Source organism: Mustelus asterias, chromosome 15 (assembly GCF_964213995.1).
Source record: "Mustelus asterias chromosome 15, sMusAst1.hap1.1, whole genome shotgun sequence".
In the NCBI taxonomy this organism is placed as follows: Eukaryota; Metazoa; Chordata; class Chondrichthyes; order Carcharhiniformes; family Triakidae; genus Mustelus; species Mustelus asterias.
The window spans coordinates 27540793-27554497 of NC_135815.1; the positions used below are offsets into that span (position 1 = coordinate 27540793).

At 44.5% G+C, this 13705-nt stretch overlaps 1 protein-coding gene across 1 annotated transcript in view; it reads left to right on the forward strand.

The window, feature by feature from the left end:
- Window positions 1-527: 527 nt before the first annotated feature.
- Window positions 528-13705, forward strand: part of LOC144504419 (protein kinase C epsilon type) — a 571367-nt gene continuing 558189 nt past the window's right edge. The window contains exon 1 of the mRNA XM_078229681.1: window positions 528-1690. Coding sequence (XP_078085807.1) covers window positions 1343-1690 — 348 coding nt within the window. The 5' untranslated portion in view covers window positions 528-1342. The remainder of the gene's footprint in view (window positions 1691-13705) is intronic.

The following is a 13705-nucleotide window of genomic DNA, read 5'->3' on the forward strand; positions in this document are numbered from 1 at the left end:
CTGTATACTTTTCCAAAATGTCCTGGATCGCATGTCCTGGAAATGTTACAATAAATATTTCGGATGTTACATACGAAATGCAACACGTATTTGCATTTGTTCTGTGCAGACAGTGGTCTTTCGGGGTTGCAAAGGGGGAAATAATATCGAAACCAAATGGAAAGAAGTAATTTCCTACCATAATAACTGATCACTTAGTGTTTGGTGGCTCGTGGATTTTACAGCCTAATCATTGGTGTAAATGCAGCTGGTTACTACTATTTGCACTATGTAGATATTGGATATCTGGACGGCGTTCATTCATTAAATCAGAGGCTTTGTGCGGATCCGCTACAGTGATAGAAGGAGTCGCTGCTGTGTGCGGTTGTTTAGCAAGCAGGGACTGTGCCTGGGTGCTGCCTTGCTGCTGTAGTAATGGCACAGCACTCTGCTCAGCCTTAGAGGACTTTCTGACGTCTTTTGCGCATTTCCTGCATCAAGGCCAACAGTGGAGGAGGGGACGGGGGAGAGAGAGAGAGAGGGGGGAGGGAAGGGAAGGAGAGACAACAGAGAGAGAGACAGAGTGTGTAGGAAATCACCGCAGCCGCTAGCACCACCACCAACAACAACAAGCCTATGCAGTTTGGTTCTGCGAGTTGCCAACAGCAGCTAAGAAACAACAACAACAGAAAAGGAAACAGGTAGTGGCGAGGATCCCATTTCTCTATCCGCCTCCCCCTGTGTGTGTGTGTGTGTGTGATTGTACCTGTGCTTAAAGCAACACAAATCCAATGTGTTTTTGACACAAACCCAGAGAGAGGGGAAGAAAGAAGTGGATTTCCTGCCTGAAAATCCCTCATGCACAGTGTTGTGTGTGGATCTGAGGAAGAGAACGCGATGCGGACCGCTAGACGGGGAGAAGGAGAGCCCTGCTTTCTTTCCATCGGGCTGTTTTAATTAGTTTAATTCTCCACCTCCCTTCTCCCCCCATCCTCCCCAATTTGCCAAGCTCCCTCCCTTTCAGTGGGGAGTTGTTCTGTGCCGGGAGGAGGAGAAGGGGGGGTTGTTGGGGGGGGGTGGTGGTTATTTTCTTGTAATTTTGATATAATTTTGTTCCCCCCACCCCACCCCCCTGGGTCAACTTGTGCGGAGAAGAAGTCTACAAACTGGGAGAGAGAGAGACCCCCCCCCCCCCCCCCCAAACATCCACTCACACTGAGACACAGATAGAGAGGGAGAGAGAGATCGCTTTGCTCTCTCTGAACTCAAATAAGGGGCAGATCAGGGAGTGAGTGTCGGGCTCCTCGGCAGATTTTCCTCTCTCCCCCCCCACTCTTCCTCCCCACTCTCCGCAGCCGGAGCGATGGTGGTCTTCAATGGGTTGCTGAAGATCAAGATCAGCGAGGCTGTGGACCTGAAACCCACTCCCTGGTCCCTGAGACATGCCGTGGGCTCCAGGCCCCAGACTTTCCAGCTGGACCCTTACATCGCCCTGAACGTGGACGACTCGCGGATCGGCCAGACCTCCACCAAGCAGAAGACCAACAGCCCCGCCTGGCACGACGAGTTCGTTACAGACGTGTGCAACGGCAGGAAAATCGAGCTGGCCGTCTTCCACGATGCGCCCATCGGCTACGACGACTTTGTGGCCAACTGCACCATTCAGTTCGAGGATCTGCTACAGAACGGCAGCAGGCACTTCGAGGACTGGGTAAGGGCGCTGCTTCTAAAATGTGTTAACACTTCAAACAAACAAACCCCCCCCTTTCCCAGCCCAGCACTGTGACCGTCAGGCTGACAGGCAGTGTTATTATCATTCAGCGCCCTCTCCACCACATCCCTCTCTCAACAACGTGTGTCCCCAGCCTGTCATTGACAAGGGAGAGTTGCAGTTTATTGAGAATACAGTGCACTGCTCTGAGCCTCTCTGCTCCCCAACCATTTGTGCCGCATCCACATCCTACTGATTTATTGATTCATTCCATGGTGTGGTAATTGTGGAAAGATTGGTCTTGTTTATCATGTTTTTTTTATAATACTGCACATTCTGTTTTAAGTGACGCTTAATATCAAGAAGTTCACATCTCCAAGAAGCCTTTGCTTAAATCGCAATGCACGTACAATCTGTGCTAATGTACATTGTATAGATTTCGACATTGTTGCCGGTTGATCTCCCGATCTGTTCCTGTGCACATTGTGTGTTTGGTCACCATTATATTGTCCACATATCAGTAACTCAACAAGTACATGCATTATTACAATAAATCTACTAAGGTTTTTGACTTTCCCTTTATTCCCTACTTCAGAGGGAATCTGCTTTTATTTTTCGGTGGTGACATTTCTTCCACAAAAAACTTTAGAAAACACACACTCAAAAGTAACCAGATATGGATGGAATCTACGGTTGCATGCGGTGAAGGTTTGACTTGAGGATGATAGGGTGGCAGGATGGCACAGTGGTTAGCACTGCTGCCTCACAGCACCAGGGACCCGGGTTCAATTCCCGGCTTGGGTCACTGTCTGTGTGGAGTTTGAACGTTCTACCCGTGTCTGTGTGGGTTTCCTCCGGGTGCTCTGGTTTCCTCCCACAGTCCAAAGGTGTGCAGGTTAGGTGGGTTGGCCGTGCTAAATTGCCCCTTAGTGTCAGTGGGACTAGCTAGGGTGAATGCATGGGGTGATGGGGATTGGGATTGTGGTCAGTGCAGACTCGATGGGTTGGAATAGCCTCCTTCTGCACTGTAGGATTCTATGATGTGGCGAGCATCTTAAGATGCACTTAGCAGCTTGGGCAAGTTTGAATTTAGGCAACATATCCTGGGATAAATAATTTTTATCCCATTACATTTGGTCCAAAAGTGCTGCGCTGTGTTGTCTGCTCAAGGTTACATGTATAATGGTGCCATGACACTATTATTAATTTATGGTACGAATTTGAGTGTAGGTGCAAATGGTCACAGGTAATGCAGAGTATGTGAAGCTTTAAAAAAAATTAAAACAATAACTCTTGGATGCTGCATGATAGAAAGTGTGCTATATAGATGGATATCCTTGGGGACATTGACATTGTGTGTTATGTATAAAAAAAACTTCGAGGCTGTTTATAAATAATCTCTTTACAGTTTTGCTACACACAGTATCCAAATCTCTTCCCTCCCCCATTCTAAAGTATCAGTTCATGCAAAGGAAACTGGCACAGATGAGAGTGGTGACCGAGGCCCACAATGGTATCTGTCATTGAGCTAATTAATAGTGTGAATTATTCATTTTAATATATTCTGATTAGTTTCTGCAATGCATTGTGGAGGGGGTGAGGAGGGGTAATGATAGCAATCATTTTGGAAAGTAATGCTGCTTAAGAGATCATTTTTCCCTAACAAAGCTATTTGTACACTCTAATAGATGGATCTTGTGGTGACAAATAAACATTTCTTTTGAGGTAGAAATTCATCCTTTTTCCAAACTCGTATCACTGAGTTGCCAGATCATGGGGCAGGAGTAGGCCCTTTAGCCCCTTGGGCCTCTTTCACCATTCAAATAGACTGCAGCTAATCCGTACCTTAACTTCATTCACCCATCATGTTCCATTTCTCTTGATACCCTTAGCTAAAGAAAATCTACCAACAACAACTTACATTTATAGAGTACTTTTAATGTGTTAAAATGGTCTAGAGAGCAAAATATGCTGTCCATCCACATTAGATATTAGGTTAGATGGCCAAATACTTGCTTGATGTGATAGGTTTTAAGGAATGTCTTTAAGCAGGAAAGCAAAGAGGCAGAGAAGTGTAGGGAAGTATAATAACTCCAGGAGTCAGCTGTAAAGGAATGGTGCTTTATTGCACAAAATGAAGTAAAGCAATACCACAAGCCTGTGGTGAACACAAACAGGTCCAAACTGGGACAATACAACAATGGACCCACTCAGGGGCCTGCTTTACAAAGGGCTTGGTATACGAGCTCCGCCTGGTTAGTTAATTACCAATCTCCAGGGAGCTCGTATTCTACATGTCCTACAGGGAGGTCAATCAGTGATTCCCCATGCAAGTCCTGGGGGTTATCACAGGAAGGAATTCCAGTGCTCAGCGCCTAGGCAACTGAAGGCACGGCCAGCGGTGGTGGAATGATTAAAATTGTGGATGCTTAAGAAGCCAGAATGAAAGGAGCTCCGATATCTCGGAGGGTTGTGGAGCTGGTATAACATGGATAGGAAGCGGTGATCAAGATTTCAGATTTTTACAATGTCTTTGCCTCTGCTTTTATTTTTCTGTGGTGACTAAAACAAAATAACAATTTTTTAAAGTAAAGCACACAAGCCTGAGTAGATATAAACGCAGGTCATGGGTTATGTGAGGTGAGCATCCAATGGGAAACAGAAATGTTACTTGGCAGTTCAGAGAAATTAAAGTTTTGGCAATGATCTACAGCTTTTTTTAAAAATCTGCGCTGTTTGTATTGTCTGTTCAAGTTTATACTGTACCCATAATGGTGACATGACACCTATTTCTATTATTTCGTAGCATGAATTTTAGTACCGGTGCAAACGGTTATATATGCTGAGTATGTGGAACATTTACAAAAGAAAAGAAAAACCCTTGGCAGACTTTATCTTGCTGTATCCATTTCCATAGATATCCTTGGGGGAAAAGAATTCTCCCTGTGTTATGTGTAACATAATTTTGAGGGCTGTTTATAAAGAATGTGTTTATAGTTTAACTACAAATGGTGCACAAAGGAAAGATTGGAGAACAAGGACAAGAATTTTAAAACCAAGGCTTGCTTGATTGGGCATCAGTAAAGGTCAGCGAGCACAAGGCATGATGGGTGAATGGGACTCGGCCCAAGTTAGGACATAGGCAGCAGAGCTTTGGACAACCTCATGTTTACGGAGGGTAGAATTTGGGAGAGTAGCCAGAGGTGCGTAGGACTGGTCAAGTCTAGAGGCGAGAGTGACATAAATGAGGGTTTCAGCTGCATGAGCAGAGACAGGGGCAAAGTCGGCTGATGTTGCTGAGGTAGAAATAGATGATATTTCATCTATCATGAAATATATAGATGACCATTATCATGAATATATGGTTGAGAACTCGTCTTGGTGTCAGATACAACACCAAGGAACAGTCTTGTTTAGTCTGACTGTTGCCAGAGAGCGGGGATGGGTTCGGGAGCTCAGAGTTTGTGGCAGGGATCTGCAAATGGAATGGTAGCTGCAGGGGGCGGGGTGGGGGGGGGGGGGGGGGAAAGCTCTGCAAAGAGGGAAGGGGAGGAGGAGGGATCACCACTGATAGCCTAATCCACAACTGCTTTCCCGAGAGCACTTCTCCCACCTCCGCATTATCGATCTAAGTCATGAAAGCTTCAATTGACTCAGCATCCACAGTCTCTTGGGGACAGACATTTCCAGAATTTTCTGGCCCACTGTGTGAAGAAATACTTTCTGATTTCACTCCTGACTGACCAGGTTGCAATTTTAAGGTAATGGCCCTGAAATTGGGTTCTGTCGCGCTGCTGCAGTTGGCTACAGAATGGCAGGATCTGTACATGTGGTATGGTGGCCAATACCGTAAAGGGTATTGCCCTGGGCACTCTGTACCTGCACTGGAAGCTTCAGAAGAAGTCCTATCGTGATGTCAAACAGCTACTCCTGTTGATTTGACACTTGTTTCAGTAACTTGGTGTGTACATTTATTCCTTTTGTTTGCAGGATGTGGGTAATGCTGGCTTAATTTATTTCCAGACCAAGTTGTCTGTTATTTCTCCACAGATGCTGTCGGACCTGCTGAGATTTTTCAGCATTTTCTGTTCTTGTTTCAGATTCCAGCATTCACGGTCATTTGCTTTTATCCCGAAGAATCATTGGTCTTATTTTTAAAAAAATATTCATGCAATGTAGGTGTCATTGGCTGGGCCAACATTTATTGCCTTTCAGCTGAGTGGCTTGTTATGGTATTTGAGAGGGCATGCAAGAGTCAACAATATTGCTGTGGCTTTGGAGTCACATATAGGCCCGACCAGATAAGGATGGTAGATTTCCTTCCCAAAAGTATGTTAGTGAACCAGATGGGGTTTTATGACAATGGTCATCATTAGACTTTTTAAGCATTGAATTTAAATTTCCCCATCTGCTGTGGTGGGATTCAAACCGAACTCCCCAAAGCATTACCCTGGGTAGCATAAGATCAGATCATTGGGCTGTAACTCAGTAGATCGAAGGTCGCACCATCTGCTGATTGCAGATCTTGCCAGTTAGCAGAATGAGAGAGTTGAGAAGTGAAATGAGGCAGTAATATACTTTTACCCTGAATGCTATCAGTGACACTCGGTGCTAGGACTCAGTCACCACTAGCCCCACAATGCACAACACCATCTCCTTATTAGATTCAGGGAATTAAGTCATGCCTATCCCCTTCTGATTTAGCTTTACTCTTTTCTGTTGAGTATTAGTGGGCTTGTGGCACAACAGTAGCGTGTTTGACTCCAGATCAGAAGGTTGCGTATTCACATCACGCCTGGCTCGCGGAGTTTTAGGCGGCACGGTGGGACAGTGGTTAGCACTGCTGCCTCCTCCAGGGACCTGGGTTCGATTCCCGGCCTGGGTCACTGTCTGTGTGGAGTTTGCATATTCTCCCCGTGTTTGCGTGGGTTTCCTCTGGGTGCTCCGGTTTCCTCCCACAGTCCAAAGACATGTGGGTTAGGTGCATTGACCATGCTAAATTTCCTCTTAGTGTCCCGGGATGTGTAGGTTAGAGGGATTAGAGGGGTAAATATGTGGGGTGCTGCGGATAGGGCCTGGGCGGGGTTGTTGTTGGTGCAGACTCAAAGAACAAAGAGTTCTTTGAGTCTGCACCGACAACAACCCCGCCCAGGCCCTATCGATGGGAGAAATGGCCTCCTTCTGCACTGTAGTGTTTCTATGATTTATATTACCCCGTCCTGCAAGAGAACAATAGAATGTGATTGTGTTGCACTGTGTTTGGCTGATGTCCCTGCCATAACTGAATAGCTGGAAGTATGTGGAGGCAGCGAGAGGTGAGTATGAGACTGGCAGCATTGGAAGGTGTGTGAAGGTGTAGTGAGTATCTGCCTATTAGACGTGAGTCCTGTGTACTGGAGATTGTTGGTGGGCAAGTGGTGAGAATGTAGTGGATAGGCGATGTCATGTGACGATGCATTCACTGACCACCCGTGTGAAGCTATTTAACTTCTCCTTCATGGTTGCCAGGTCTACAGGGCCAGATTCCAGCAGATGATCAAATGCGCTCATTCTCTTTAGCGGGCAGCCCTTGAGGGCCTCCTGCAGAAATATAGGGCAGAATTTTCCGGCCGCACTCGCCCCAGACCGGAAAATCCTGCCCGAGGTCAATAGATCTTTGCATGGTCCGCCCCTCTGCCTGCTATGATTCATGTGGCAGGTGGGATGGGAAAATTCCGCTCATGGCATCTCTTCTTCTATTCACCTCCATGGCTAAGGCCTCCAGTGCTGAACCTTTGAACTGCAGAGCCCTCGCTCTGTCTTGGTGCTCCATTGCCCTTCCCTCCATTTGCAATAGTAATGATCAGCATCCTCCTGCTTTTAGTCAGTGCAAGCTTCTCTTTAGAAGGGACAAACTGCCTCTAAATGATGGGTTTATCCATACTCCCTTTTTTCCAGTCCTCTGGGACTATCCAGGAATCAAAGGAGGATTGGAAGATTTTGGCCAGCACTGCCTTAATTTTCACTCCTTCTTCCCTCACATCCCTGGATGCATCCAATTCTGTTAATCTTTAATGGGATGTGGGTGTCATTGGCAAAGCCAGCAGTTGTTGCCCCATCTCTAATTTCCCTTGATTTGAGTGGCTTGCCCATTTCAGAGGGCAGTTGAGAGTCAGCTATATTGCTGTGACTCTGGAGTCACATGTGGACCAGACCAGGTAAGGATGGCAGATTTCCTTCCCTAAAGAACGTTAATGAACCAGATGGGGTTTTCCGACAAACTATGACAGTTGTCATGGTCACCATTACAGTGATTTGGCTTTCAATTCCATGTTTTATTAATTGAATTTAAATTCCACCAGCTGCCATGATGGGATTTGAATCCATATCCCCAAAGTATTAGCCTGGGATTACCAGTTCAATAACATTAACACAAATATCTCCCTGTCGACATGATTTAGAAACTTTATGTACGTAGCCGGCCTTTCAAATATCACCTCATTATCAATTTTTAGCCCATCCAGTATCTCAACTATCTAAGTTTTCACTATGACTTGAACACTATCTTCTTCCTTGACGAAGACAGATGCAAAGCACTCGTTTGGTCCGTCAGCCTCTTTGCATAGATCTCTTTTTCAGTCCTTAATCAGCCTCACCCCTCCTCACACTACCTTTTAGCATGTTTATGGAAGACTTTTAAATTGCCTTTTATGTTAGCTGCTAATCTTCAGATTAGGACAGGTTGGCTGATTTGCTGTTAGGATGGCGCGTTTTGCCAGATAGACCTGGCTTCTGCACAGGAGCTCACTCAAGCATTGGGAATTCCGAGATACATTGATTATGCAGAGACCTGTGTGAAGGATAAGTACCAGCATCGACCAGTTGGTCTGAATGCTCTTTTTCTGTGCTATAGATTCTGTGTAATTTGATGGAATAACTGAGGCGAGAATCTGCACCCGCCACACTGTGATGTTCTTCTACAGTGCTTCCAATGCACTTCACTCTGTAGTTTACGTGACACAGTGGCAGTTTAGCATTTGCTACAGTTGGCGGGGGTGGGGAAGAAAGTGTTTGTTCACCCAAAGGCATGATTTTGTATTCCGACAGTCAATAATAAGTGCAAGCTCTTTGCATTATCTGTGAACTGCCCAGATGTTGCCAGCTTTACATTCAGGTTTGCTGAAGTTAATGAACATGTAGGGCCTGAGGTCAGAATATGCCAATTGATTCAATAGTTTGATCTCTTGGTGAAAAATGACACCTTTGTTAGCACCTATAATGTCACATGACCATACTTCTTTATCACTGCTTTTCTTGCCTGAGCAATTACCTCTCAATAATGAACACAAGTAACAGTTCGAAAAATTAAATCACAGATGCGTAATATGGACTCCTGTTGATTTTCTGAAGTTGAATAGGCATTCATAACTGCCGCATTGCCCCAAACCCAAAGACTGAATCGCTTTCTTTAATGCACTCCGTGCTACGTGGCTTTGTAAGTGTGATATGCGCAATACATGAAATACTTTTCCAAATACCATTTCGGAAGAGAATTACTCTTGTGATTTCTCATGTTCTGACATCACAACATGCACAAGAATAAACCTGTAATTTTTTGCCATCTTAAGTCATTCATCCACAGTTTTTAATTACAGATGCTGTCACTGTGTAGTGGTACGGGAACTTTTATAGTGCATATCTTCTGTGTAGGCTATTTATTTTGACAATCTATTCATGCACTGCATGGAATAGAATCATGAAGGGATGGACTACAGAAGGAAGCCATTCAACTGATTGTGCTTTTGCTGGTTTCTTTGACAGAGGTATTCTGGTATCCGATTAGCCCCATTTCCATGTTCTTTCCCTGTAGCCCTGGATTCATGATCATTATAACTCACAGTATAAATTGATTTCCTTGTGTCGCCTCTGACTCTTTTGCCAATTACCTTACATTTATGTCTGGTTGCTGACCTTCCTACCCTGGAAACTGATGATTGCGCAATGTTCAGTGAAGCAGTCCATGACCAAATACAGTAAGGCCTGGATAATATCCAGGCTTGAGTTAACAAGTAGCAAGTAAGCATTCGCACCACACAAGTGCCAGGCAATGACTATATCCAGCAAAAGAGAATCTGACCATTGCCCTTTGACATTCAATGACTTAACGTTGCTGAATCCCCCACTATCAACATCCTGGGGGGGTTACCATTGACCAGAAATTGAACTGCACTATCCCTATAAATACTTTGGCGACAAGAGGTCAGAGGCTAGGGATCCTGTGACAGGTAACTCACTTTGTGACTGCCCAAACCTGTCCACCATCAACAAGGCACAAGTCAGGAGTGTGATGGAATACTCTCCACTTGCCTGGATAAGTACAGCTCTAACAACACTCGAGAAGCTTGACACCATCCAAGACAATGCAGCGCTCTTGATTAGCACTCCATCCCCAAACATTCACTCTCTTCACCACCAACAACCAGTGACAACACCATCTCTAAGATGCTCTGCAGGAACTCACCAAGGCTCCTTTGGCAGCACCTTCCAAACCCATGACCATTACCATCTAGAAGACAAGATCAGCAGGCACATTAGAACACCACCACATGGAAGTCCCCCTCCAAGTCACTCACCTTCCTGACTCAGAAATATATCGCCATTCCTTACCTATTGTTGGGTCAAAATCCTGGGGAACTCCCTCCCTAATAGCACTGTGGGTATACCTACACCACACAGCCTGCGATGGTTCAATAAGGCAGCTCATCACCACCTCCTCAAGGGCAGTTAGCGACTGGCAATAAATGCTGGCCTAGCCAGTGATGCCCATATCCCGTAAATGAATAAAAATACAATTTTTCTTTATTTACTCTATCATAAACCTTCAAGATTTTGGAAACGTCTACTAAATATCCCTGCTTTAAAGAGACCAATGCTAGTTTCTGCAGTCCCTCCATGTAACTGAAGTCTTCAATCCCTGCTACAATTCTAGTAAAAATTCCTCCGTACCATCTCCAAGACCATAATATTCTTCCTAATCTATGTTGCCTGGACTTGGCTGCAATATTCCAGCTGGGTTCTAACTAGCTTTTCTTAAAGATTTAATATTCCTTCCTTACCTCTGTGGGTGACATTCCAACTTTCTCAAAACCCATTCTTTTACATTTTTGAGCAACAAGAGAGTCAAGGATTACGGGAGATGGACAGGAAAGTGGAGATGAGGCCACAATGATATTATCGAATGGCCGAACAGGCTCCAGGGGGCTGAATGACCTAATCCTGTTCCTAATTCTTGTGTGCACAGAGTTAAAATTGTGTCTATGTTTCAATAAAACCAAGGATCTCATATGCCATTTGAACAGCTTTCTCAACTTGCCCCTGACACCTTCAAGACTTCAGTGCACATGCCCCAAGTCTCTCTGTTCCGGCACCCCTTTTAAAATATATCATGTAGTTAATATTGCGCTCATTCTTGCAATTACAATGAATTACTTCATATTTTCCGCATTAAATTCATCTGCCACATATCTGTCCATTTCATTATGTCAAATGCTCTGACACCAGGGGTCGGTATTCAGATCCTTGCTCTTCCTGACAATATATTAATGACCTCTACCTCAGCCAAGTCTCCATTCACTGAAGTGGGATCAGAGAATCACACTGGCATGAATGACCGGAGAATTCCAGCCGGTATCTTCACGTGCTGCAACAATTCTGTGATTCTGTGATATGTCCTCCTAAAGTCTAGGACTATCTTCTCCACTGTTGATGATATCTCTGAGTAATGTGTCATTAAAACTTTAAAATGATGCCTTGTATACTGTATACCCAAGTGCTCATCAGAAAGAGCGGTGGTACTAATACTGACTGTGGGGAGATAAGACTTCATGTTTGATGTACATTCTGCAAAACAACCAAATACTCTCTACATTCTGTCCCTTAGCCAATTTAGTACTCATGTAGCCACTGTCTCTTTAATGCTATGAGCTTCAATTTTGCTAACATTTCAAAAGGACATTTTTCTTTGTCGAAATAGATGGCAATCAGCCATGACCACGATGAATGGCAGAGCAGGCTTGAAGGGCCAAATGGCCTCCTCCTGCCTCTGGCTTCTACGTTTCTTTGATATAAGAACATAAGAACATAAGAAATAGGAGCAGGAGTAGGCCATCTAGCCCCTCGAGCCTGCCCCGCCATTCAATAAGATCATGGCTGATCTGACGTGGATCAGTACCACTTACCCGCCTGATCCCCATAACCCTTAATTCCCTTACCGATCAGGAATCCATCCATCCGCGCTTTAAACGATATGCTACATGCGACATAGGAAATAACAGATAGCCATTTGAAGTGCGTGAACTATTTTTCCCTGCTGATAATTTTCTACCGCCCCTCCTTTTTCTGATGCTGTTAGCTGGTTGTAGGTGCACAGTTCCACTATTGGGTGGCACTCTCCAGTGGATAGTCCAAGTGGTTCTTCCTCATGCCTTAGACTTGAAGGTAAATATCACCAAGCTGTTCAACCAGTTGCTCCCCTGAGGCCCACAAAAAAGAATTCAGCATTTACCCGTGTCAGGCCTCTTCAGCTCCATTGCCCGTGGAACTGATTGGAACCTGTGCAGTGCAGACTTCCAATAGTTCCGATCAAAGGTAGCAATTGGAACCCCATTTATGTTGTATGAGACTGATTTCAATATTCCAATAGGTTGATACAGGTTCGCACTCTGGTCACAAATCAGTAAGCCCATTTGGAAATTGCAACAGCCGTGTTGCTTGCGTTAATGGGGCACTGAGGATACTAACCCCATTTTGAGGTTCATGTCGCGTAAAGCTGGTGGAAAATCGAGTCCAAAGAATCAGGAAGAAGTGCTGTATTCAGGTTGTGCAATCTTGGGCAGCAAATATAATTGAATTGGATCAAGAATTCTGATGCGGACAAGTGGCAAATAGAAAGAGATGGGTCAGCAGAATGAGGAGAGATGTCGAGAGAGGGAAGGAGAAAAGAAGGGAAGAGAAATGAGTAGAGGGGAAGAGTAGATACCTGAGGGAATATTGTAACCCCTGAGTTTTCCCAGTGTGTGAACAGGAATGGGTTTGATTCCTGTTTTTGTTGAGAGGTGGGTTGGGGTTAGGATTGAGTTTACTGTGTGATGTTAGCATATCTTTAAGAGATGTTTTATTTTTAAATCGTGATCTCTGCAGCTCTCACAGCTTCAATGTTTCTCAGCTCACAGCCTTAGCTGATGTCATTATGGCACCGGTTTGGAGATGTCCTTTCATTGCTGCTTAAACAGTGTTTGTTTATTTTTACTGGGGTGTTATGACTCTGCATTGTTCGGAGAAAAAATGGTTGGCAGGTCAGGTGACAGGAATTCTTTCATTTTCTGTTTGGCTGCAAGTTTTGAGTTTTAGTTTTAGAAGGGGCATCAAGCTGAAAAGAAATCTCTTTCTCCCTGGTTTTAGAAATTCTGCTGGTCATTTGAAAGCAAGGTTTTGCCTTTCTGAAGGGGGGAACCTGCTGTTGGTGGCTGCCTAGAACCCCTGGTATTTTGGGAAGCTGTTCTGACTTCAAACTGTTCTGAGTCTTTCTAGAGAACTGCAGTCTTCATCCAAAGGACTCAATTCCAGCATTACGTGAGCATTAGTCTATGCTGTATTAAACCTGTTTGTCGGGTCTTGTTTATAGGATTAGTTTAATTGGGACAGCTCCTATATTCGTAAAGGGTGATACATTATCGTGGTTGTTTTGGTGTTGTTTGTAATTGATAGAAGTTATTGCTAATATTCTTACGATACGTGTTAACTATATTCTTAAAAAAAAACGTTGTTTGATAAAAGCTCCCTAGTGGGTCATTTGAATCATACCTGAAGTGAAACATATCATGCTTATCCTAGCCAAATTCAAGATGCAAAACTTACAATCCAGGCAGGTTCCGAAAAATACTTTGGAGTTTCTGACCTGAACCACAACACCTGCCAGGACTTATGATTCATGTGTTTTTAGGTGGATTTTTTCCTCATGGAGGTGAGGCAAGGTGC